The following is a 27,138-nucleotide window of genomic DNA, read 5'->3' as shown; positions in this document are numbered from 1 at the left end:
GTTCCTGTACGGTCAGACACAGCAATTACACAGTACACAGCAGGGGCACATCTTATAAGATTATTTCAGCACTGGAACATTGTATTTAATCACATCCATGTGTGGAAATTATTATTCCAAGAGCTATTGATTAAAATAAACTTTTGTTGGTGGAAAAACCTATTTAATATTATAAGTGGGTCAGTAAGTCTGGTGAACTACTTGCAGATACTGGCAGAAGAAAAAAAGTTGTTTTTTATCTCTGAAAATTGTGAACAGAATGTCAGGATTGTAAGTGAACCTGAAGAGTTACTGGAAGTATCAGGCTAGGACTGGTCCATAGGGGAACAGGGGAATCCCCCGGTGGGCACCTGTGCAGACATGGGCCCCAAACCCCACTATATGGGCAGTACTTAGTATAATTCACTTGATGCACTCTGTATAGAAAAAAAACAGCATATCATCATTCTTTTACATTCCTACCCAATTTATTTTTATATAGAGTTGTAGGCAAATTTGTAAAAGAGGTTAGCTTAATATTTGCATGCAGGAGAAAAGTGGGCCCCCAAAGTCAATGTTACTGGTGGGCCCTTGGCACCCCAGTCCGACACTGGGAAGTATTATGAACAGTTATATACTGTAGATCTAGGGCAGAATACAAAGATTAAGAGTATGTACTGTAAATACATAGGAACTTCCTAAATAAACAATGGTGCATGGTTAGATAAATTCATAGAAATGAATGAGATAAAGAAGGTGGTACACTGTGGTCTTAGGGAAAAGTCCAGGCCTCCATGGGCTTCTTATTGAAATTTATTAAAAAAAATGAAGAGTTAATTGACCATTTAAAAAATGTATTAGATCTATCACTGGAGAGAAAACGTTTGCCAGATTCAATATACACTGGGTGCAGAATTATTCGGCAAATGAGTATTTTGATCACATCATCCTTTTTATACATGTTGACCTACTCCAAGCTGTATAGGCTTGAAAGCCAACTGGCAATTATGTAAATCAGGTGATTTGCATCTCTGTAATGAGGAGGGGTGTGGTCTAATGACATCAATACCCTATATAAGGTGTGCTTAATTATTAGGCAACTTCTTTTCCTTTGGCAAAATGGGTCAGAAGAGAGACTTGACGGACTCTGAAAAGTCAAAAATTGTGAGGTGTCTTGCAGAGGGATGCAGCAGTCTTGAAATTGCCAAACTTTTGAAGTGTGATCACCAAACAATCAAGCGTTTCATGGCAAATATCCAACAGGGTCCCAAGAAGCGTGTTGATAAAAAAGGCGCAAAATAACTGCCCATGAATTGAGGAAAATCAAGTGTGAAGCTGCCAAGATGCCATTTGCCACCAGTTTTGCCATATTTCAGAGCTGCAACCTTACTGGAGTATCAAAAAGCTCAAGGTGTGCCATACTCGGGGACATGGCCAAGGTAAGTAAGGCTGAAAAATGACCACCTTTCAACAAGAAACATAAGATAAAACGTCAAGACTTGGCCAAGAAATATCTTAAGACTGATTTTTCTAAGGTTTTATGGACTGATGAAATGAGAGCGACTCTTGATTGGCCAGATGGATGGGCCCGAGGCTGGATCAGTAAAGGGCAGAGAGCACCACTCCGACTCAGACGCCAGCAAAGTGGAGGTGGGGTACTGGTATGGGCTGGTATCATCAAAGATGAACTTGTGGGACCTTTACAGGTTGAGGATGGAGAGAAGCTCATTTCCAAAACCCACTGCCAGTTTCTGGAAGACACCTTCTTCAAGCCGTGGTACAAGGAAGAAGTCGGTATCGTTCAAGAAAAACATGATTTTCATGCAGGACAATGCTCCATCACATGCATCCAAATACTCCACAGCGTGGCTGGCCAGTAAAGGTCTAAAAGAAGAAAAAATAATGACATGGCCCCCTTGTTCACCTCATCTGAACCCCATAGAGAACCTGTGGTCTCTCATAAAATGTGAGATCTACAGGGAGGGAAAACAGTAAACCTCTCCGAACAGTGTCTGGGAGGCTGTGGTGGCTGCTGCACGCAATGTTGATCGTAAACAGATCAAACAACTGACAATCTTTGGATGGTAGGCTTTTGAGTGTCATTGTAAAGAAAGGTGGCTATATTGGTCACTGATTTTTTTTGTTTTGTTTTTGAATGTCAGAAATGTTTATTTCTAAATTTTGTGTTGTTATATTGGTTTACCTGGTGAAAATAAACAAGTGAGATGGGTACATATTTGGTTTTTATTAAGTTGCCTAATAATTCTGCACAGTAATCGTTACCTGCACAAACAGATATCTTCCTAAGATAGCCAAATCTTAAAAAAGAAAACCCACTCCAACATCCAAAAAATATTAAGCTTTGATATTTATGAGTCTTTTGGGTTTATTGAGAACATAGTTGTTATTCAATAATAAAAAGAATCCTCTCAAATACAACTTGCCTAATAATTCTGCACATGGTGTGTGAAGTAAATATAATATTGATCCTGAAGGCAGATAACGACCTATTAGACCTTTCAGTATACGGACCAATAACTATAATTAATGAAGAAATTGGCTAAAGTATTAACCCATAGAATGAGTAAATTAATCTGAAAATGGACACATACAGATGAATATGACTTTTTGCCACCAAAATAAATCCAAGGGTATAGGGCACGTGAGCACAACATCGTTTTATAGGCGAATTAAACCAATCAGGAAACAGTCAAAAGAATGAACATTTCTGTGTAAAAACGACTCGCTGTTCCCATATTTAGGATTTTCTATATATATTAACGGCTTGAAGTTTATAAAAACACCAAGTGGTTAAAAAAATTGACTTGTCCATTCTTCTGGTGTTTTCCACTTGGAAGACGTACTCTATTGTACTTTACAATACAAGTCAGTGGGAAAGCTAAAAAAAAAAAAGTCATCCAGATGTTTTTGGAGCATTTTACCATAGTTTTTGCTTAAAAAAATGCTAATGGTTTCTTCATTAGTCAGTGGAGGGAAAATAAAGACAACAATAGTAAAAAAAAAAAAAAAAAAAAAAAAAAAAAAAGACTTCACAAAAACTATATAAAGACCCGCTGATGACCAAAACCTTTGAAAAAAAAAATCTCAGCAAATGACAGAAAAAAAAATTAACACAAAAAACAAATAAAAATAAAAAAAAATAAATACCGGAGTTTCCTAAAGCATCTTCTGATTTTAAAACTTGTTGTTTGCATATTCCTTTAGGCTACAGGCAGACATTCATATGATAGAGGGTGAGTGCCACCACTCCATACTGTCCCTAGATGCTGTCAGATGGTGTTCCACAGTGTGGAGTGGTGATACCTTTGGGAATTGATGGATTGGAGTTACATTTTGTTGTTCCCTATATTTTTTTGAGCATTATATAATAGAGTTGTAGTCCCATTACTATTAGGAAAGCCTAAAGCACGTTTCACCTCTTACCTGTGAAATCCGAGGACTGCCGGGTGCTACTACCCTGTGATGTACAGATCTGTGTCTTACCCTTTTGATGACCGTATAAAATATTGTTATGTGATAGACCATATAGAAGCATATACAGTATATTGGTAGAGAAGGGGTTGTTTGTTAATATAATATTCATGGCTTATCGTTAGGATAGGTCATCAATACCAGATCAGTTGGGGTGTGACACTCGGCACCGCCACCAATCAGTTGTTCTCGCTGCTGGCAACAGCTAGATGTGCTTACAGGACAGCCCAGCTCCATCCACCGCATAGTGGCTGCAGTGGGTTTCTGCAGATTCACTTGCTGAGGTCACTGGGAACAGTTGATTGGCGGGGGTGTCGGGTGCCGCACTCCTTCCTCCACTGATCTGTTATTGCTTACCCATACTAAAGGTAGGCCATCAGTATTAAAGTAATGTGCAATCCCTCTAAGTATATAGTATAGCCTCTTAGGCTACTTTCACACATCAGTTTTTTGCCGTCAGGCAGGATCCGGCTTTTTTTAGAAAAAACGGATCCGGCATAAATTTTGGAGAACTGTAGAAACGGATCCGTTATTTTGCTGGATCCGTCTCTGTTCCTGGAGGCTGGCCAATTGGATCTGAGCATGCGCAGACTTAAAAAAACCGGATCCGGTGGCTGGATCCGTCTTTTTCTGGATCCGGCGCCCATAGACTTTCAATGTAGCAAAAAGCTGGAAGCGCCGGATCCGGCGCTTCCGGCTTTTTCGCCGGAGACAAAAAACGTTACAGTAGACGTTTTTTCAAGACGCCGGAATGAGACAAGTTGCCGGATCCGGCAAAAAACGGATGAAACGCAATGCCATCCGGCACGATCCGGCGCTAATGCAAGTCAATGGGGAAAAACCGGATCCGGCATTGCATTTTGCCGGATCCGTTTTTTCCAAAAAAAGCCGGATCGCGCCTGAAGGCAAAAAACTGATGTGTGAAAGAGGCCTTACCCTCTCGGGCCAGGAAAGTAGTAAGTATAAAGAAATGGAGCATTTACTCATAATACATGTATCAATATGAGCACCTCCTATGCCCCAACGGACATTTCACATAAGCTTCTTCAGGGGGTGTAATGGCTAATGTGTAGAAATTAGTTTGCGATACTTTCTGTATTCCCTTCTGTATTCCTTGCTACCTTCTTGGGCTCAAAGACAAATCTTTACCAGGAAATTGGACTTTTCCCATATGGCAAGATATTGTTTTCGGTGTTGCAATACTTTCTCTCTCTTTTGTAACAAATTTCCTAACCCCACTTCTGCCTATATTGTTCTGTAGACACCGCTGACCCGGCAAGTGTCAACGCCGCGGTAAAAGAAGTAGAGAAACATTTGCATGGACAACACCTCGATCTGCTGATCAACAACGCCGGGGTTCTAGCAAACAACCACCTGGAGTCACAGACCCCTGAGGATATGTTAAGCACCTACACCATAAATGTGGTGGGCCCTATGCTGGTCACCCAGGTATAGTCCATGTCTGTACTATGTAGTCGGGTACTCTATCTAGATGATACTGCGTATGCACCACCACCACCACCATTTTTATGAATGCAATTTTGTTTTCTAACCCCACAATATATTCATTATGTAAAATAAGAGGCAAGTCAGTGAGGGATCAGTGACCTGTCATAACCCCATAAGGATGAATATGTAAGGCTACTTTCACACTTGCATTTTTTTGCACTGCGCACCGTGCGCAGTGTTAACGCACATAAAAAATGCATCATGCGTTTGTGTGCTTTTTTTGCCGTTTTGCGCATGTTTTTTTTTTTAAAAAAACACATGCTTTTTTTGCGCTGACGTGCGCATTACCATGCGCACGTCAGCGCACCCATAGGCTATAATGGGTGTTTGGGTGAATTTTGTGTGCATGCGTTTTTTTGGGACAACTCGGACGCACAAAAAATGCAACAGGATGCATTTTGTGCACCCGAGCGCACACTACTAAAAAGGATGCGCATACAAAGGCGTACAAATGCATGTGTATGCGCACCCATGTAAAGTATAGGAAAAAAAAGCATGCTTTTTTTGCACAAAAAAAAAACAGTGCAAAAAACGCAAGTGTGAAACCAGTCTAAGTGGGGCACCACATAAAGCCAATCCTATAGGCCATCCCGAAGCACCAGAATCTCATTAACTGAAAACTACAAATACAGATTAAACAACAACCACAAGACGGATTTAATCAACCAAGGTATCATTTTAATCAGTATAACAGCACCAATCCGACAGTGTATGTTGTTTACTGAGCAAACTCCTGCTGGCAGGTTTACTTTAAACAATTTTAAAATATCCAATAATACCACATACATGGGACAAATACTGTCACATCATGGCCAGACCTGTTGTGAATTCGCTTTCTGGCCTACCTCTGGTTACTAGTGAAGGTAGTGGAGCTGATTCTCTTTCCGGGCTCCCTCTGGTGGCTACTGGAGGTAATGGAGCTGATCTAATTAACAGAGGCCTGCCACCTGATGATGAGGAGGATGACTGGAGATCTGGAGTTTCTGACTGGATTTAAGACAGCCGACTCCCTCTATCCCTGCTGGTTATTTTTTCCTGCCTCCTGAGGTCTTAGTTTCCAGCTCAGTCCCTGCATTCTCAGCTAAGTGATCTTTTGCTATTGTTCACATTTGATCTGGTTTTGTCTATTTCAGTTTTGTGTGGTCAGCGAGCTCCGGCTGGGGCTGTGCTGAATTTCCATCCTTATGTTACTGCTTGTGCCAGTTAGTTTTTATCCCTTATTAGATTGCCCTCTTTTTGCTCTGCTTTCAGAATATACCAGAGTGCTGATATAGTGGGCGAAGTCTAGTGACTTCAGTGCTTTTTCTATTTTTTGTGGGTTTTTTTGCGTGATTGCAGACAGAGTCTTTCCTTTCCTGTCCTGTCTAGTTAGTGTGGGCCCCATCTTTTAGTTAGCCTGTTTTCCTACCTGCGTTTGTGTTTTCATCTTGTCTCACCGACGATATATGTTTGGGGGCTATCTATTCCTTTGGGGTCTGCTCTGGGGCAGTTTAGATTTCCCCTTTCTTGCTTTAGGCTTATTTAGTTCTCCGGCTGTGTCGAGACGTCTAGGATCATCGTAGGTACGCTCCATGGCTACTGCTAATTGTGTGGATAGGATCACGGGTCTGCAATCCGCTTAGTTACCAACCTCTCTGGTGTTCTGTGGCTTAGCTTGGTCTTGCTTTCCTCCTCGGTGACCCAATCATAACACAGACCACATAATACTACCACATAGTGACCGAATAATTCCACAAACAAGGAACAAATACTGCCACACCATGGCCAGGCCACATATTACCACCATATAGTGACCGAATACTGCAATACTGATCATTAATAAGAAAACAGAATACTAATATTATTATAAGTGACTTTATACACAGGAGCTCTGTGTATACTGTATAGTGTACAGGTAATACAGAGATCACCAGTGACATTATACACATGAGCTCTGTATGTAGTGTCACTGTACAGGTAATACAGTGATCACCAGTGACATTATACACAAGAGCTCTGTATATAGTGTTAGTGTACTGGTTATACAGTGATCACCAGTGACATTATTCACAGGAGCTATGAATGTAATATGAGTGAACAGGTAATGCAGGTATCACCAGTGACATTATACACAGGAGCTCTGTATAAAGTAAACAGTGTGCAGTGTAAGTATACAGGTAACACACTGACTCCCCAGTGATGTGTCAACTTGAAGTCCTTCATCTTTGCTTTTCTTCTTCATCCAGTACAGACGACCATCACTTCTTCCACCCATGACTCGTCTCTGCAGGAAATTAATAGCTATCTTGAGCACCACTTCCAGAGCAAATTTTCAACTTTTTCCTCAACGTCTACACTACACATCTGAAAACAGACGTGCACCCACCATTAACATATAATTAGTTATTGTGCAACCCACCACTGCAAACATAAATTGGAACTCATCACGGTGCCCCCATTAACTATAGATGGTCATTTTCTGCACTAATAAATACATAAATTAGCACCTGTACTCTTTCCCCCAATTCATTACCAGTCACACTCCATAATCCTCAATGCCCCCCACCTGACTCATTATATTTACATGCCCCCCTCCACCCCAATTCATTGTCATGTCCTCTCTCTCTTTTACCCCAGCCAAAATTCATCATGATTTGGTCTCCCCATCCTCAATACAGCATTATTTGCTTTCCCCCACACTCAATTCATCATTTACTCTCCCCTATCCTCAATTCATCAACATTTACTGTCCCCTCTCCCCAGTCTCTATTCATCCTTTGCTCTCCCCCACCCTCAATTCATCATCCTTTGCTCTCCCCCAACCTCAATTCATCATTATTTTCTCTACTCACCCTGAGTTCAACATTTGCTGTCCCTCATCCCCCACCCTCACTTCATCATTTGCTGTACCACACCTCAATTCATCATTATTTGTGATCCCTTATCTCAATACATGATCATCATTCACTGTCCTCCATCTCACATCCTCAATTCATCATTTGCTCCCCCAAGTCCATTTTATTCATTTTCAGTTTATTAAAAAAAACATGTCATACTTACCTCTCAGATGATCCCTTGCAGGCGTAGCTCCACTTCTGGTGTCTTGGCGAGTAGCGACTTTCCTTCTGCTCACTGGCTCCCATACAACAGTAAGAGCAGTAATGCCCTGATGGCGGCCCTGGGTGTTCAATAATAATAATTTTCAGGTTTGATAATCTTCTTTTGAAACATTGTCTTTTGTTGACCTTCATCTTTGTATTACTAATTCTATATTCTATCCATTTAGGCTTTCTATCCCTTTCTGAAAAGAGCAGAAGGCACAGGAAAGTCAGCAGTTGTCCATATCTCAGCTCTGCTTGGATCCTTGGAAGATGTCCCTCACATCTTCTCTATGTTTCCAGCTATTTCTTATCGCTGTAGTAAGGTAGGTTTCTCTATGGTAAATGCGGATGAGCTGTGCAGTAGGGCTATTTAAAATAACAGAGGCAAATGTTGTAGGACTAAAACAATGGGAACAGGATGAGATTAACTGGAACCAAAAAAGCATAGTTGAAGTAGCAACAGCGAAGCAGAGTAGACATAACAATGTGCGACAGGTGTAGCACAGCTGTATTTGCAATAAGTTAATTAATGCAGAGCTAGTTCATTGACATATAAGAGTTATACAGCGAGCAGAAACCAGTGTAGTAGGCCTGGTTTGCAATAGAGTTCAAAACACAGTTTGCACCTGCCGGCAGAGGTTGGAGGCTGTAGTGCCTGATGCTAAAGGCAAGAGAGGTGGGTAATATTGAAGAGCGAGTATACTCGTTGCTCAGGTTTTCCTGAGCATGCTCGGGTGATCTCCGAGTATGTTGGCATGCTCGGAGATTTAGTGTTTGTCGACACAGCTGCATGATTTGTGGCTGCTAGACAGCCTGAATACATGTGTGGAATTCCTCACAAACAGGCAATCCCCACATATATTCAGCCTATCAGCCGCAAATCATGCAGCTGCGTGGACAAACACTAAATTTCCGAGTACACCAAAATACTCGGAGATCACATGAGCATGCACAGGAAAACCCTAGCAACGAGCATACTCGCTCATCACAACTGGGTAACAACAGGGCTGAGAACCAAGCTGAGCAATATGGGCCAGGAGTTTGAAGTCACGGTACAGTCACAGCAACCAGACACATGGAAGAACAGAGGGAATCATGCACAGAAGATGGAGGTAGCGGTGAAATAATGGATCCCAGAAAGGTGAGTCATTGGGTGGCACAGCCTGGGCATACAGTTGTGGCCAAAAGTATTGGCACCCCTGCAATTCTGTCAGATAAATTCTTTGGTATTATTATCTTCATTTAATTTGTCTTAAATGAAAAAAACACAAAAAGAATTGTCCTAAAGCCAAATTGGATATCATTCCACACCAAACATAAAAAAAGAGGATGGATAAAAGTATTGGCACTTGTCGAAAAATCATGTGATGCTTCTCTAATTTGTGTAATTAACAGCACCTGTAACTTACCTGTGGCACCTAACAGGTGTTGGCAATAACTAAATCACACTTGCAGCCAGTTGACATGGATTAAAGTTGACTCAACCTCTGTCCTGTGTCCTTGTGTGTACCACATTGAGCATGGAGAAAAGAAAGAAGACCAAAGAACTGTCTGAGGACTTGAGAAACCAAATTGTGAGGAAGCATGAACAATCTCAAGGCTACAAGTCCATCTCCAAAGACCTGAATGTCCCTGTGTCTACCGTGCGCAGTGTCATCAAGAAGTTTAAAGCCCATGGCACTGTGGCTAACCTCCCTAGATGTGGACGGAAAAGAAAAATTGACAAGAGATTTCAACGCAAGATTGTGCAGATGTTGGATAAAGAACCTCGACTAACATCAAAACATGTTCAAGCTGCCCTGCAGTCCGAGGGTACAACAGTGTCAACCCGTACTATCCGTCGGCGTCTGAATGAAAAGGGACTGTATGGTAGGAGACCCAGGAAGACCCCACTTCTTACCCCGAGACATAAAAAAGCCAGGCTGGAGTTTGCCAAAACTTATCTGAAAAAGCCTAAAACGTTTTGGAAGAATGTTCTCTGGTCAGATGAGACAAAAGTAGAGCTTTTTGGGCAAAGGCATCAACATAGAGTTTGCAGGAGAAAAAAAGATGCATTCAAAGAAAAGAACACGGTCCCTACAGTCAAACATGGCGGAGGTTCCCTGATGTTTTTGTGTTGCTTTGCTGCCTCTGGCATTGGACTGCTTGACCGTGTGCATGGCATTATGAAGTCAGAAGACTACCAACAAATTTTGCAGCATAATGTAGGGCCCAGTGTGAGAAAGCTGGGTCTCCCTCAGAGGTCATGGGTCTTCCAGCAGGACAATGACCCAAAACACACTTCAAAAAGCACTAGACAATGGTTTGAGAGAAAGCACTGGAGACTTTTAAGGTGGCCAGCAATGAGTCCAGACCTGAATCCCATAGAACACCTGTGGAGAGATCTAAAAATGGCAGTTTGGAGAAGGCACCCTTCAAATATCAGGGACCTGGAGCAGTTTGCCAAAGAAGAATGGTCTAAAATTCCAGCAGAGCATTGTAAGAAACTCATTGATGGTTACTGGAAGCGGTTGGTCGCAGTTATTTTGGCTAAAGGTTGTGCAATCAAGTATTAGGCTGAGGGTGCCAATACTTTTGTCTGGCCAACTTTTGAAGTTTTGTGTGAAATGATGAATGTTTTGCTTTTTGCTTCATTCTCTTTTGTGTTTTTTCATTTAAGACAAATTAAATGAAGATAATAATACCAAAGAATTTGTGTTTGCAATCATTTTCAGGAAAAAACTGAGTATTATCTGACAGAATTGCAGGGGTGTCAATACTTTTAGCCACAACTGTATATGGTTCAGAAATAAATATACCAGTGTATTCAGGTAATGAACATTGACATTTAAACAGAATAGTCCAAGTAACATGTACAGTTGTGCTCAAAAGTTTACATACCCTGGCAGAAGTTTTGCTTTTTTGGCATTTTTTCAGAGAATATGAATGATAACACCAAAACTTTTTCTCCTCTCACGGTTAGTGGGTGAAGCCATTTATTGTCAAACTACTGTGCTTTCTCTTTTTAAATCATAATGACAATCCAAAGCATCCAAATGACCCTGATCCAAAGTTCAAATACCCTGATGATTTTGGCCTGATAACATGCACAGAAGTTGACACAAATGGGTTTGAATGGTTACTAAAGGTAACATCCTCACCTGTGACCTGTTTGCTTGTAATCAGTGTGTGCATAAAAGCTAAGTGATTTTCTGGGATCCAGACAGACTCATGCATCTTTCATCCAGCCTCTGAAGTTTCTGGATTGTGAGTCATGGGGAAAGCAAAAGAATTATCAACGAATCTACTGAAAAAGGTTGTTGAACTGTATAAAACAGGAAAGGAATGCAAAAGGATATCTAAGGAATTGATAATGCCAGTCAGCAGCGTTCAAACTGTGATTAACAAAAGGAAAATCATGGGTTCTGTAAAAACAAAACCACAGTCAGGTAGACCAACAAAAGTTTTGTCCACAACTGCCAGGAAAATTGTTCAGGATGCAATGAAAAACCCACAAATACCATCAGCTGAAATACTGGACTCTCTGAAAACTAGCAGTGTGGCTGTTTCAAGATGCACAATAAGGAGGTACTTGAAGAACAATGGGTTGCATGATCGAGTCTCCAGAAGAAAGCCATTACGGCGCAAATGCCACAAAGTATCTCACCTACAACAGCACAGACACAAGCCTCAAAACTCAAAACTTCTGGAACAAGGTAATTTGGAGTGATGACACCAAAATTGAACATTTTGGCCACAACCATAAACGTTACATTTGGAGAGAGGTCAACAAGGCCTATGATGAAAGGAACACCATTCCTACTGTAAAGCACAGAGGTGGATCACTGATGTTTTGGGGATGTGTGAGCTACAAAGGCACAGGAAACTTAGTCAGAGTTGAAGGAAAGATGAATGCAGCACCTTATCAGCAAATACTGGAGGCAATTTTGCAATCATCAGCCCCAAAGCTGCTCATGGGACGTATTTGGACGTTCCAACAAGACAACGATCCAAAACACAAGGCCAAGTCGACCTGTCAATGGGTACAGCAGATCAAAGTGAAGGTTTTGGAGTGGCTATCTTAGGATCCTGACCTCAATATCATTGAGCCACTCTGGGGAGATCTCAAGCACGCAGTTCATGCTAGACAGCCCAGGAATTTACAGGAACTAGAGGCTTTTTGCCAAGAAGAGTGGGCAGCTTTACCATCTGAGAAAATAAAGAACCTCATCCACAATTGCCAAAAAAGACTTCAAGCTGTCATTGATGTTAAAGGGGGCAATGCACGGTATTAGGAAATGGGGTATGTGAACTTTTGATCAGGGTCATTTGGATGTTTTGGGCTGTCATTATGATTTAAAAAGAGAAAACACAGTAGTTTGACAATAAATGACGTCATCCAACCACTAACCATGAGTGGAGAAAAAGTTTTGATATCATTCATATTCTCTGAAAAAAGGCCAAGAAAGCTAAAATTCTGCTGGGGTATGTAAACTTTTGAGCACAACTGTATATCCCATGTGTGTTTAAAGAGCTAAAAATTAATAATACATTTTTGCTATTAGCAAAGGACAACTACCAAAGCAGACTGTATAAAGGCATGCTAAGTGCTGGGCTGTTTTTGGTGCATATAAATAAACACCAGGTAAAATGCAATTGTTTAGGGCTTTTAAACGTTGTTAAAGTCTTACAGCCTCAGAGGGTTTAACCATAAATAACACATTAAATGGTAAAAAGTGCTCATCGTGAAGCATAGATAATAGGCAAATCCTGCGTATTACAAAGAAGTTATAACATTCATTACCGGTAAAGTGAGCAGAGGTGCAGGAGTCAACCACACTCGACGCGCGTTTTGCAAAAAAATGCTTCATCCAGGGGTGGTTAGATGCTAGTAAGGTACCTTTTTATAGTGCCAATGATAGAAAAGAGGTGTGTAATCCACGATACACATGCTCGCCGCGAGTCAGTGTTGACGCCGTAATCAAAGTGATGGTCATGAGGTCATAGAGGAGGCAGTCCAGTGTCAAAAAGCCATTAATGCAGGTCATGTCACCAGCAATGTCACTGCCTAGTAAGTGGTCACATGACCGCAAAGGGGCTGGGTCAAAGAAGCTAAGATAACAACTCTCACAACACCCCAATGGATGCGCCGCAGAACTTCCAGTAGCGCGGTCATACAAGGGTCTGGTCATGTGGTACACAAACCACATGATCGGATAAAAATCACGTGACTTTCCCGGCGCAAGCATTTCAGTAACCCAGCAACTAAAGGCTACGATGAGGAAACCCATCTGAATGGAGCACCATCAAAGATGAGAGAATCAACACCTCAACCCTCCAAACACTGCCTGCACAAAGCATCAGAAGGTGTTGGCCAGACACTGGGCTACAAGCCAGACTACCAGATACAAGTCTTCCATTTACTTCATCCCACCACTTTCACAGACTATCATGGTGCAGAGCAAGACAGCAATGGAGGCTGCAATAGAGGTATACACTCTTTTTAGCAATGAGTTCCACTTTTGGCTTGGAAACAATGATAGCCAGAGATTGGCCTGGAAACTAGGTGGCCAATGCCATGGAGATGCCTTGAGGAGGAAACATCACACTAGACCTAATCAAGGGATTCTAGTGTGGGATGGTATATTGTATGGTAGCATTTATTTCCAAGTTTTTAACACTAAGGTTTGGATACAGCTTTAAAGAAGGCTACTACTTGCGATATAACACAATTATATTTCAAAGTACAAAATTAAAGGAATAATTTGCATACACTTTCGTATATTTTAATATACAAAGGTTAAGTACATATAAATATTAAGTACATAATATAATATCACAAGTAGTAGCCTTGTTTAAAGCCGTGTCAGAACCTAAGTGTTAAAAACTTGGCAATACATAATTGCACTCTTCTAGGCTTCATTCAAGGTAGACTAATATCTCGGTGTCACATTGACTTGGTTGTTGAACTAGTGAGTCGGCCATTTCTCCAAAGAGTCCCAGGAGCTGTTCTCCACATGACTACACCAAGCCGTGTATTGCTTGTGCCGGTGTATGTCCCAAACATGCTACTATGACCTGCAGCATCTCTAGACTTTCTTCCCATTGAACACATCTGAGATGTCATTGGTTCGGCAACAACAAAGGGAGCTGCCAGCAGCGGACCTTGACTATTTTCACTAGTGCATTTGGCGAGGCAGGACATTACTCAGACAACTGTAAGTGTGGTGGACTGTACTACTGAGTTCCTACCACTGAAGACACCAATTGTGTCATGTATATAAAGTTATGTGTTATATAGTGTCATGTAAAATGTGAACTATGTGCTGTGGTTTTAGTGTATATTGGTAATAGACTGTGATATGGCAGTGAACAGCATAGTTTAAAACATAGATTTGGAAGTAGGGAATAAGGTATGGACAATGGGCTTCATACACCCTGTTATAGAATAGTAACTGCAGTTAGGTGAAAGGATAGGATACAGTTAATGTTTTAGACTAGCCCACAGTGGGAGGGGCTAGTGCTAGTGAAAATCAGGCACTTCCTAATAGTGATATAGGGAAGTACAATAACCAAGGTCAAGTAGAACGTACAGTGGACAGTCAGCGATCGTTCATGGAGGTGGGAGGCCTTACGAGAATCCCTTGCGGACATTCCTGCAATGTTCGGAGCTCAGGGCATGGTATGGATACTATGGAGAGTGCCATATCCTCCAGTGTACAGGGGACCTATGGACATGGAACTGCAGGAAGGGAATGTCAAGGATTCTGGACTGTGCAACTGGATGTGAAAACTCAGTGGCTCAGAGAGTCTGTGAACGTGAGGATAATCCAGGAGGAGTGGATAGCAATGATCAGGGCGTGCTATGCTACGGAAACAAGGAACAGGAAGTGTGGTGCCCAGTACTGCGTGTTGCAAACTGATGAACATTAACTGTCCAGTAAACTTTTGGTTATTGAAACAAACCAAGTTTCCCTTGATCTATGTGCGGTGGCTACTGAAGATGGAGGCCTGGAGACGGCAAAGGTATGGTGACTACAAATGAGTGTGATCCACCCCACACATGACAGCACATTGAGACTTGGACACGATTTTCCTGTAAAATGCCAGGGCATTCTGGAGCAGCAGCCCGGTCATGGCTACCGCCTGCAGTCACTTTACACAACCATTAATACCCTCACTGAAATCAGCCAAGACATGCAAGTGCAGGGATATCTGCGTGAGGCTCATATTCAATACGGAATAAATTGAAGTATGTTGAAAATGTTGTTTCCATTTTTTTTTTTATTATTTACCCTTCTATCCATCCTGTTTCCATTTCCAGAATTCCAGGACTAATCCTTCTTGGTGTTACACTTCTGGACTTTGAAATTGCATGTTCAGATTTGGGGGTCATCAATAAAAAGTGCATAACTATAGAATATATAATTTATTTGCACAGCATTAACAAGGTACAGTATATCATAATGTGACATTTATAATGTGTTTTGCAGGTAGCACTTAACATGCTGTCGAGATGCCAGGCAGAGGGATACAAGCATGATGGCATCATAATCATAGCCATTCATCCTGGTTGGGTTAAGACAGACATGGGAGGTGATCAGGTAAGACATGTAAAGATTATTTCTAAACATAAATGTAGTAAAAGTTTGTGTCAATTTCCACATAATGCAGTTTTACTTCAATGCATTTTGAGGGAGAAAAGGTGAGTCCAATTGGCCCCGGTGGAAAATTTGAACCTGGGTTCCCAACTGCACGTTGGTCAGATCTATGGGAGAAAAAATGCCAGAAAAATAGGACAGGAATAAGGACCATAGTCAAAAAAACACAGCCGGGAACTCTCAATATGATTAGAACAAAAAAAAGAGAACATGCAGTGTATAGACCCCAAATACAAATAAAAATGGTATACAAAAAACCTATTTAGTAATTTTTTTGTATTATTGAAGATATTAAAATTAAATAGGCATCAGATACAAAAAAATATATATAGACAATGGCAGATGGTCAGACGATGGAGACGCAAAATGTAATAACACACCAGGCATAATGCTAACATGGGTATTAGGGTAGCACAATTTATACAAATGTGTACAGCATATACAGTGGGTGAAATAAGGATTGAACAGGTCAACAATTTTCTAAGTAAATATATTTATAAATGTGCTATTGACATGAAATTCTCACCACATGTCGGTAACAACCGATCCAATCCACACAGGCAAAGAAATCAAACCATAGATGTCCATAAATTAAATTATATGTTATAATGAGAAATGACACAGGGAAGAAGTATTGAACACATGAAGAAAGAGAGGTGCAAATTGCTATGAAAAATCATGACACCAGCTGAAATCGATCGGTAATTTGAAAGCAATCCTGCCACTTAGTGAAAAATAATGTCAGCTGGTTCGCTTGATGGCATATAAAAAGGAGTCTTCTTATCAAGGTTCAACACAAGAAACACCTCATGGTGGGTAAAACCAGTGAGCTGACCCAAGACTTTCAGAACCTTATTGTTGCAAAACATATGGATGGCATTAGCTACAGAAGAATTTCTAAACTACTAAAGGTTCCAGTGAGCACTGTTGGGGCCATAATCCAGAAGTGGAAAAATCATAATCTAACCATAAACCGGCCACGACCAGGTGCGCCCCGCAAGATTTCATACAGAGGAATAAAAAGAATTATTAGAAGAGCTGTCAAAGAGCCATGGACCACCTGTGGAATGCTATAGAAAGGCCTGGAATCTGCAGGTACAATTGTTTCAAAGAAAACCTATAAGTAATGCACTCAATCTCCATGGCTTATATGCATGCTCACCTTTCAAGACTCCATTAATGATCAAAAAGCAAATTCAAGCATGTTTAAGCTTTGCTCAATAACATTTAGACAAGCCTGTGAAATACTAGGAGAATACTGTATAGTCTGATCAGGAGAGACCAAAATAAAACTATTTGAATGCAATAACACACTACGTTTGGAGACTGCATATCACCCTAAAAACACCATACCAACAGTGGAGGTTGGAGGTGGGAACATCATGGTGTGAGGCTGTTTTTCAGCATACGACACAGGCAAACTTCATATAATTGAAGGAAGAATTAATGGACAAATGGACTAAGCCTTCTTGATAAAAATCTGCTGCCATCTACCAGGATGATGAAGATGAAATGAGGGTGGAGATTTTAGCAAGACAATGATCCCAAATACACAGCAAAGAAAACTCTCAACTGGTTTCAGAAAAAGAAAATAAAGCTGTTAGAATGGCCCAACCAAATACCTGACCTGAATCCAATAGAAAATGTATGGAAGGAACTAAAGCTCAGAGTTCATAGAGGAAGCCCATGGAGCTTCAAGATTTGAAGAGTGTTTGTGTGGAAGAATGGGCTAAAATAACAGCTGATGCATGCGACTAGTCTCTCCATACAGGAGGCGTCTTATAGCTGTCATCACCAACAAAGGCTTTTTTTACCAAGTATTAAATATATTTCAGGAAGCGTGTTCAATAGTTTTTCCCTGTTTCATTTCTCATTATTATACAACTTTATGTATGTCCATCTATAGTTTGATTTTTTTTTTGCCTGTGTGGATTGGTTGGGTTGTTACAGACATCTGGTGAGAATTTGATGTCAATAGCACCTTTAGAAATATATTTACCGTACTTAGAAAACTGGTCAGATGTTTCCATCTGAGAACATAGAGCTGATGTGCCTTGTCAAAAAGTTCCATTTTTGTCTCATCTGTCCATAGGACATTCTCCCAGAAGCTTTGTGGCTTGTCAACATGTAGTTTGGCAAATTCCAGTCTGGCTTTTTTATGATTTTTTTTTTCAACAATCTTGTCCTCCTTGGTCGTCTCCCATGAAGTCCATTTTGGCTCATACAACGACAGATGGTGCGATCTGTCACTGATGTTCCTTGAGCTTGAAGTTCACCTTTAGTCTGTTTATATGTTTTTCTGGGCTCTTCTGTTACCATTCGTATTATCCATCTCTTTGATTTGTCAGCAATTTTCCTCCTGCGGCCATGTCCAGGGAGGTTGGCTACAGTCCCATGGAGCTTAAATTTCTGAATAATATGAGCAGCTGTAGTCACAGGATCATCAGGCTGCTCGGAGATGGTCTTATAACTTTTACCTTTAAAAAATTTGTCTATAATTTTCTTTCTACTCTCCTGAGACAACTCCTTCCTTCACTTCCTCTGGTCCATGCTGAGTGTGATACACATCATGTCATCAAACAGCACAGTGAGTATCTGTAGCCTTCTATACAGGCCACTCACTGACTCCAAGATTGTAGACACCGGTGATGCTAATTAGTGGTCACACCGTGATTTAACATATCCCTTTTGTCACATTATTTTCAGGGGTACCATCATTTCTGTCCAGGCCTATTTCATGAGTTTTATTTTTTTTTAAATTCTGTGGAGGCATGGTTGAAAAGCAATGTCTGACTTTAATTTGTTCAGTTTCATAGTTTTTTAATCTATAAATACTTTTGTCAGATTCAAGTTATTTCTGTGACCATTGTGGGTTTTTCTGTCATTAAACGAGAGGCACCAACAATTTTGACCACGTGTGTACATCTCCTGGCCCCTTCATGTAATAATTCCCACCTCAATCCTGGGCCCCATCCTACAACAATGTCTCCAAGCATTAGCCTCTTCCTATTATACTGTCCCCCATCCTGGGTCTTTTCCAGCACATTTTAAAAAATTAAATTTATTATTTTTACCTTCCCGCGGTATCCTCTGCTATACCTGGCAGCTGACTTCGGCCTGCCGGAACGGGCAGCATGTGAATTCACTGCGCTGCTCGTGACTTGGAAGATGACATCAGTTGCTGGCCTCTGATTGGCCGGAGGTGTGTATTGCAGTGGGAACTGGGGCGTTCTTTGCGTGGCAAAATATTTCAGATGAATGGGCGTCTGAGGACACACAACCAGGTGACATAGGCGCTGGCGTCGGTGGGTCTTCTCCCACATTGGCCCTGTCGAATCTTTTGTGGCCACGATCGTTCTACCCCTGGTTACAGAGGTTATGAAACAAAACTGAATAAAAATGAAGATGTACCTTTACCAGCAGATAAAAGTCTTTTTGTGCATCTTCTTTTTAGGCCCCTCTAACAAAAGAAGAGAGTGTCGGCGGTATGATGAAGATTATCACAAACCTCAGTGAAAAAAATAATGGCACCTTTGTGGATTGGGTAGGAAAAAAGCTTCCTTGGTGAACCCTTACAACAAGAAGCTGTTCTAACTGTGATCTATTCCAGTTCAACAATAAAAACTGATTTTATTCCACATTTTAACTGTATAATGTATTTATTCTGAATACAGTGAGCGCCACTATTACCTATTGGCATTGTCTGGTACTGGACCCATGGACAAAAGTGATGCAGTATTTTTTAAAGCATAAAGAATAATATATTTAAAGGGTACTTCTTTTTTCTATTTAAAAATTCTTAATGCCCTCTGATCACTGAAGAAAACTTTCTGTAGTTTGCGGAGTTCCTCAACATCACATCAGCCAGGCTTTTATTAAACTTCTTTAGTGAATCAGCCATTACAAAATCACATGGCCATAATTTCATTGCTCTTACAATAATGAACTGACTTCTGCGATGCCTACTAAACCTTCTTTCCTCTAGACGTAGAAGGTTCCTTGTCCCCGTTGCAGGCCTTACCATGTTAACTAAATGCTAAAACTAATCTCTCATTAAATTCTCCAGATTTTTGCGAGTTCGCTGATACCAAACATGTCTAGGTTCTTTTTTTGTTTGCGTGGTAAAAAAAAAAGTCCAAATTTCGTAATAAAAAAAAAATATCAGGCCATTTTGTCAGACCAGTAGCGTCTCCATTTTTGGGATCTGGGGCTGAGTGAGGACTTATTTTTTGGGCACCGAGCTGTCATTTTTAATACCATTTTGGAGTAGATACGATGTTTGTATTTTACTGCAAAACTGCGGCAACGAAAAAAAAGGAATTATAGAGGTTTGATTTTTTTTTTCTCGTTACTCCTTATACCGATCAGATTATTTATTCTATTTTATATCTTGATACATCAAGTGTTTATGAATGCAGAGATAGCAACATTGTGTATATTTTTTACTTTTATATTTCAATTTTTTTTTTAAATGTTTTCTAATTTTTACTTGTCTTGTTCCAATAGTCTCTATAGGAAACTTGAATCTGTGATATTCTTATCGCTTGTGCTACACATAGCAGGTCTTCAGCAAAAGCAAAAATCGTCATGTGCTATTGGACCGCCCTGGCTGGGCCGCTGTGGTAACGGTACTGGGTCATGGCAGTACAAGTGCTTGTCGAGTCCGACTGGAGGCGCGCGCCAGTCTGTCAATTGTGGGGTTAATAATAAAAATAATTAAAAGGCTTGTAAGTAAGCATACCTGCGGCGGAAACGGGAGGGGTAACTATTTAATTGTTTTTATGTATGGGCATTATATGGGCCCATTTTACTGTATGGAGCATTATATTGGTCTTATATACTGTAGGAAGCATTATATAGGGCCATTATACTGTATGGAGCATATGGGGTTCATTATACTGTATGGAACACATTATTCTTTATGGAGCATTATATGGAACCCAATATACTGTATGGAGCAACATTATAGATTGTGAGCCCTCGCGGGCAGACTCCTCTCTCCTTCTGTACCAGTCATGACTTGTATTGTTTAGGATTACATTGTACTTGTTTTTATTATGTATACCCCTTCTCACATGTAAAGCGCCATGGAATAAATGGCGCTATAATAATATATAATAACTAGCTGAAGAGCCCGGCACTGCCCGGGCATAGTAGCTAACTATGGTTAGCTACGATTAGTTATAACAAATTATAATGATACCTATATATCTATAATATAACGCTGTAAGCGTCACTGTCCGAAGCCTTTATAGACTGCGCAAGTGCGACGTGCCTGCACAGTCTGGCTCCAGACAGAATGAGGCAGCCAGCGGTGAGGAGTGCGTATGGCGTTGGAGATGGCGGTATGAGTACACACTGCATACCGCTATCTCCAGCGCCATACTTACCTGACCGGGAAGAGCGTTGCCATGGTGCTTCTCTTCGGGCGGAGACCGGGGCAGGGGCGCGGCCAGAATCGCGCATGCACATAGCGCAATCCGGCGCCATTTTACTGAAGACACATTTGCAGTGTGTCTTCAGCAATATGGCACCGGACACCGCTATGGGCATGCGCGTACTCCGATGCCAGACTCCTCCCCCCAGCCTCCAGCAGAACTTGGTGACAGCGCTGGAGCACAGGAAACAAGGGTGAGAATAAATGTTTGTTTGTTTTTTATGTGTGTAGTTTAATAAGGGTGAGGGGAACCATGCATACCAGTATTGGGGGGTGAGGGGACCATGCATACCAGGATTGGGGGGTGAGGGCGCTAGCATGCATACCAGGATTGGGGGGTGAGGGGACCATGCATACCAGGATAGGGATGAGGGGTGCCATGCACACCAGGATAGGAGGGTGCAGCACATACCAGGATGGGAGACCATATACCAATAAAAATGCTCGCCACCCGGGCATAGAACAGGTTCATAGCTTATATATATATTATTATTTTTTTTTTTTTTTCAAACAATGTGAACAATATATAGCTGGCTATATAAAGCTGAGTGTAGAGCCCCTGCCCATTCCGCATAGACATTCAGTATAATATCCCACATCATCCCGTCAGCCAGAGCCACCGGACTACTACCCCTAATATCCCACATCATCCCATCAGCCAGAGCCACCTTACTACTACCCCTAATATTATTATTATAGCGCCATTTATTCCATTGAGCTTTACATGTGAGGAGGGGTATACATAATAAATTCAAGTACAGTGATCTTTAACAATACAAGTCACGATTGGTACAGGAGGAGAGAGGACCCTGCACGCGCGGGTCTCACATTCTACAGGGGATGGGTGAGGATACAGTAGGTGAGGGTAGAGCTGGTCGTGCAGCAGTTTGGTGAATCGGTGGTTACTGCAGGTTGTAGGTTTTTCGGAAGATATAGGTCTTCAGGTTCCCACATCATCCCGTCAGCCAGAGCCACCGGACTACTACCCCTAATATCCCACATTATCCCGTCAGCCTGGGGTCAAAAACAGAGCGTTGAGTGGAATGGCCCTAACTTCCATACAAATGATCCCTTTAAGAGGCCCTGGGGTCAGAACCACAGCGCTGAGTGGAACGGTCCTAACTTCCATACTGGGGATCCCTTTAAGAGAGGCAAGGGGTCAAAACCAAAGCGCTGGATGGATTTGCCCTGACTTCCATACCAATGATCCCTTTAATAGAGGCCTGGGGTGATAATCAGAGCGCTGAGGGATTTACCCTAACCTCCATACCGGAGATCACTTTGAGAGGCCTGGAGTCAGACCAACAGCGCAGAGTGGAGTTGTGCTCACTTCCATACTGGGAATCCCTTTGAGCGACCTAGGGGTCAGGACCAGAGCGCTGAGTGGAATTGCCCTAACTTCCATACCAATGATCCCTTTAAGAGGCCCTGGGGTCAGAACCACAGCGCTGAGTGGAACGGTCCTAAATTCCATACCAGGGATCCCTTTAAGAGAGGCCTGGAGTCAAAACCAAAACGCTGGATGGAGTTGCCCTGACTTCCATACCAATGATGGAACACCTGAATCAATTAACTAACAAATGGGAATACTTAGTTGCTCCACCATAACGAAAACCCATGATTTTTTTTTTTTTCCTACTACCTTAATAGACTGAATGTATATATAACCAAATATTTAACTAACACCACCTAGGATAGGTCGCAAAAGCAATATATACTAACCCAACAAGAAAGTTTAGCACAATGTACCCTCTCCATTACATAAAAACAGTAATTTTATTTCATCATATAAAAATCCTGTTGGAATGAGATCATAACAAAATTTACAAAACCTATCACCACCTAAACAAATAAGAGGAAGAAGACTAAGTGGACAGTGAGGATTTTTTGAAAAAGACAATGCTATTACCAAAAATAGGACACTATGAGTTCAAAAATGGCTCACTTATTTATTGCACATATCAATTTTAGACGTGCCCATAAAGACTGATCCTCAATCAGAGGTATTGTTTGCCAAGTAGTTATCCCGTAAACTGGGCCATATAAAATACTATTTGGTCAAGAGTTCCACTACCTGGAAAGCTTACTAGTCTAAAGCTTTCCCTATTACTGGGGTCAGTACCAAAGCGCAGAGTGGATTTGCCCTCACTTCCGTACCGGGGATCCCTTTAAGCGGGGCCTGGGGTCAGAGCCAGAGCGCTTAGTGGAATTGCTCTAACTTCCAAGCCAATGATCCCTTTAAGAGACCCTGGAGTCAGAACCACAGCGCTGAGTGGAACGGTCCTAACTTCCATACCGGGGATCCCTTTAAGAGAGGCCTGGGGTCAAACCAAAGCACTGGATGGATTTGCCCTGACTTCCATACCAATGACCCCTTTAATAGAAGCCTGGGGTCAGAATGAGAGTGCTGAGGGATTTGCCCTAACTTCCATACCGGAGATCCCTTTAAGAGGGAAGATGTGCCTAAGGGATGGAGGATGTGTGATGGGTATATGGGCAGGGAGGGGGGATTCATTTCTGTCATGTGCTCTCTGCTCCTTTCTGGGGGGCAGACAACGGCTGGGAGCTTATGTTTCCAGGTATGCTAGATTTCTCCCACGCGGTCAGTGTCTGCTAAGGTGTTATCGTGGAGTGAGAAAACTGTTGCTTATAGCAACCAGTCACAGCTCAGCTTTTTTTAAACTGCTCTGGTGAAATTAAAGATGCTTAATGATTGGTTGCAAGGAAAACTGTTGCTCATAGCAGCCAATCACAGCTCAGCTTCTTTTAAACAGCTCTGGTGAAATGAAACATGCTTCACGATTGGTTGGTGATACACACACACACACACACGTACATACATTCAATATTATATATATATATATATACATATTATATGGGACCCACTATTCTGTATGGAGCAATATATCAGGCCCATTATACTGTATGGAGCATTATATCAGGCCCATTATACTGAATGAGCAATATATGGGACTCATTCTGTTTGGAGCATTATATGGGGCCCATTATACAGTATGGAGCAAAATATGGGGCTCATTCTGTATGGAGCATTATATAGGGCCCATTATACTGTAAGCAGCAATATATGTGGCTATTATGAAATGCTCCATAGGATGCTTCTTAGACATTTTTAAGCATATAAATTTGCTCTCAAATTAAATTTTGCCCTACAAAAAAATAGATATATTGAAATTCCTGCAAGAATAAGGAAAAGTGTATAATTTTGGATAGAAATAGAACAAACTTTGTATAAATCAATAATACAGATGATAACATAAAAAGTTTGCAATTTATGTTTAGCTTTACTCTGGACGTTCAGGGTACGTTTCCACAGTCAGTAAACGCTGCGGGTTGGATGCTGCATACATCCACATCGTCTAACCCACAGCATTCAGATGCTACAGCATAGTGGATGGGATTTCACAAAATCCCATGCCCACTATGCGTGCACAGACGCCCGCCGATCAGTTGCGGAGACAGATACGTGGCACTTCTTTCCAGACCGCAGCAGGTCTATTTATCTTGCGGAGACGCGAGCCTCCGTAAGATGAATTTCACCTGTACAATGTATTGGAAGTAGAGTTGAGCGAAACAGGTCAGTCAGATTCAAAAGTCGCTGACTTTCGCCAAAGTCGGGTTTCATGAAATGAAACCCGACCACAGTGTGAAGTCGGCCATGCAGTCGGTGACCCAAGTGCCAAAGTCGGGTTTCGCCGAATGCTTGCACGTGACTTTTTTCAGCCAATGAGAGAAGCATAGCGTAGCTGGAGTGGGAGAGGGGGAGAGAGAGAGAGAGGGAGAAGAGATTTTGCCACCTCTAGGGTTAAAATTCATGCCAGGTGTGTTTACAGTCCTCCACTCACTGCCGACTTTTCTCCCCATTGGCTTGTATTGGGTTTCATGTTTCCCGACTTTTCCCTATAGTCGGCCGATTTCGTTCGACTCGACTTTTGAGAAAGTCGGATTTCATGAAACCTGACTTGACCCTAAAAAAGGCAAAGTCGCTCATCTCTAATTGGAAGCAGTGATTCCGCACAGTTCAGTGAACACATGCGGAATCACCTGCGTTCAAAATCCGGCAGTGCTGTGTCCGAAGAGCTGCCAATTGCTGACCGTATGCACTCGGCCTCATTCTCAGGCTTTTCTCAGGGTACAGCTCACCAGCTGTTTCACATCATAATGCTTCACAGTCTATGAAGAGGGGAGGAGGGAAGCAGCAAGCTCCTGCTGAATCATGCCTCTAAAAGAATCAAATTGCTAACAGAGCTAATACCATCAAGGCTTGGTTTCTACACCTATAGTACTTTTTCACGTGTGTTTGTCCTCATTGATCATATTGCTGCATTTCCAAATTTGAAATGTTGGAAAACAGTTTTTCCCACTTATATTTTATGTATGGTGTATAGAAGCGATCAGAGCAGCTAATCTCTCCCACCATGAGCTCAGATGTGAAGCAAATTAAAACATGAAGTATACGGAGTGTACACTGAACTATTGATTTATGAAGTTTATTGAAAGTTTAGATGTGTTTTAAGAAGAACTTGCCTTAATCCTATTTTCCTGTGCACGCTAGCAGTTCTGAGATGAGTGCAGGCATTCCTTCCCGGTGCCTTTGTGCTCTTATCTGTAGACGAGGAGCTTCACTACTGAGCATGTAGATAAAGTGTAGCCCAGATCCTTGGATCAGAACATACATTTAAAGGACATTTAATAACTTCTCCAAATTCTTATGAAAAAATTACATCTCAATCTGCATTGAACTTCTGCATCCAATTTATTAGATATTTTACGAGTTCACCAATATGGACATAGATTCAACAGCGCTGTAAACAACATCCATGTTCTTACGCTGGTCCAGTCTGGAATTTACCTCGAAGAAGCTGATCAGATTACTTTGACAGGATCGATCCCTCATAAACTCATGTTAATGTTGGGTCATGAGGTTATTCTTATTGAGAAATTCTGGCCCTTTACAGAATTCATAATCACAATACAAATTCCCTATCAGAATCAGGAACTTTGGAGTGTACAAAGAAATGGGAGAACCCGGAGGAAACCCGCACCTACACAGGGGGAACATACAAAATCATAGTGGGATTTAAACCCTGGACCCCAGCGCTGCAAAGCAACAGTGCTAACCACCAAGCCACTATGGCTCCATGCTCCTATTATACCATGATTTTCTTCCAACAATATTAATTCTCATCTTCACTAGGCTTCTTCCATTTGTATATATGCACTTTATGTATCTCTATTCTTCTATTGACAATTCTAACTCCTCCTACCATGGACAGGTTATGGCGTACAGTATCTTCCCCTCCTGTGCAATAATTGCCCTCCCTACATCCAGTCCCCATCTTCACTACTTTACTCTGCTGTACAGTGATTGCCATATACCGCAAGTCCCTAGTTTAAAGAAAACATCAATCATAAAATAACCTATTAGCCTACCACCATGTTCCTGCAGGCAATTACATAGTAATAATAATGGTGTTTGTAGTTAAACTATGTTTTCTGGCGTTTCAACAGTTTTAAATTAAAAACTTGACCTGTATGTGTAAAACCGTTACCTTAGCTGAGCATCCTGAGTCATCTTTTGAAAACACACCCATTTACTTTGATCACTCCCGAAGTAGGGGTGGTGTGGATATTTCCAATTTCTTGCGCAGTGGCCTGAAGTGTAGACTTCTCAGCCTCACGAAACTTACCATGCATGATTTCACAAATGGGTACATTTTCAATAATTTAACCCCTTCACCCCCAAGGGTGGTTTGCACGTTCATGACTGGGCCAATTTTTACAATTCTGACCACTGTCCCTTTATGAGGTAATAACTCTGAAATGCTTCCTTGGATCACGGTGATTCTGACATTGTTTTCTCGTGACATATTGTACTTCATGGTAGTGGTAAAATTTCATTCAAATAACTTGCGTTTACTTGTGAAAAAAACAAATTTGGCGAAAATGTTGAAAATTTCGCAGTTTTCCAACTTTGAATTTT

At 41.5% G+C, this 27,138-nt stretch overlaps 1 protein-coding gene across 2 annotated transcripts in view; it reads left to right on the top strand.

Annotated features, from left to right (window-relative positions):
- Positions 1–19,340, top strand: part of LOC141089723 (C-signal-like) — a 51,614-nt gene extending 32,274 nt beyond the window's left edge. For both annotated transcript variants that reach the window (XM_073576228.1, XM_073576227.1), the window contains 4 exons: positions 4,733–4,920; positions 8,246–8,387; positions 15,537–15,643; positions 19,155–19,340. In XM_073576228.1, coding sequence (XP_073432329.1) covers positions 4,733–4,920; positions 8,246–8,387; positions 15,537–15,643; positions 19,155–19,268 — 551 coding nt within the window. In that variant the 3' untranslated portion in view covers positions 19,269–19,340. The remainder of the gene's footprint in view (positions 1–4,732; positions 4,921–8,245; positions 8,388–15,536; positions 15,644–19,154) is intronic.
- Positions 19,341–27,138: the final 7,798 nt, after the last annotated feature.

Source organism: Dendrobates tinctorius, unplaced genomic scaffold (assembly GCF_039654945.1).
Source record: "Dendrobates tinctorius isolate UK_male_01 unplaced genomic scaffold, ASM3965494v1 ptg000047l, whole genome shotgun sequence".
NCBI classification, from domain to species: Eukaryota; Metazoa; Chordata; class Amphibia; order Anura; family Dendrobatidae; genus Dendrobates; species Dendrobates tinctorius.
Note: the sequence above shows the minus strand (reverse complement) of the source record. Positions and strands in the feature narration are given on the sequence as shown.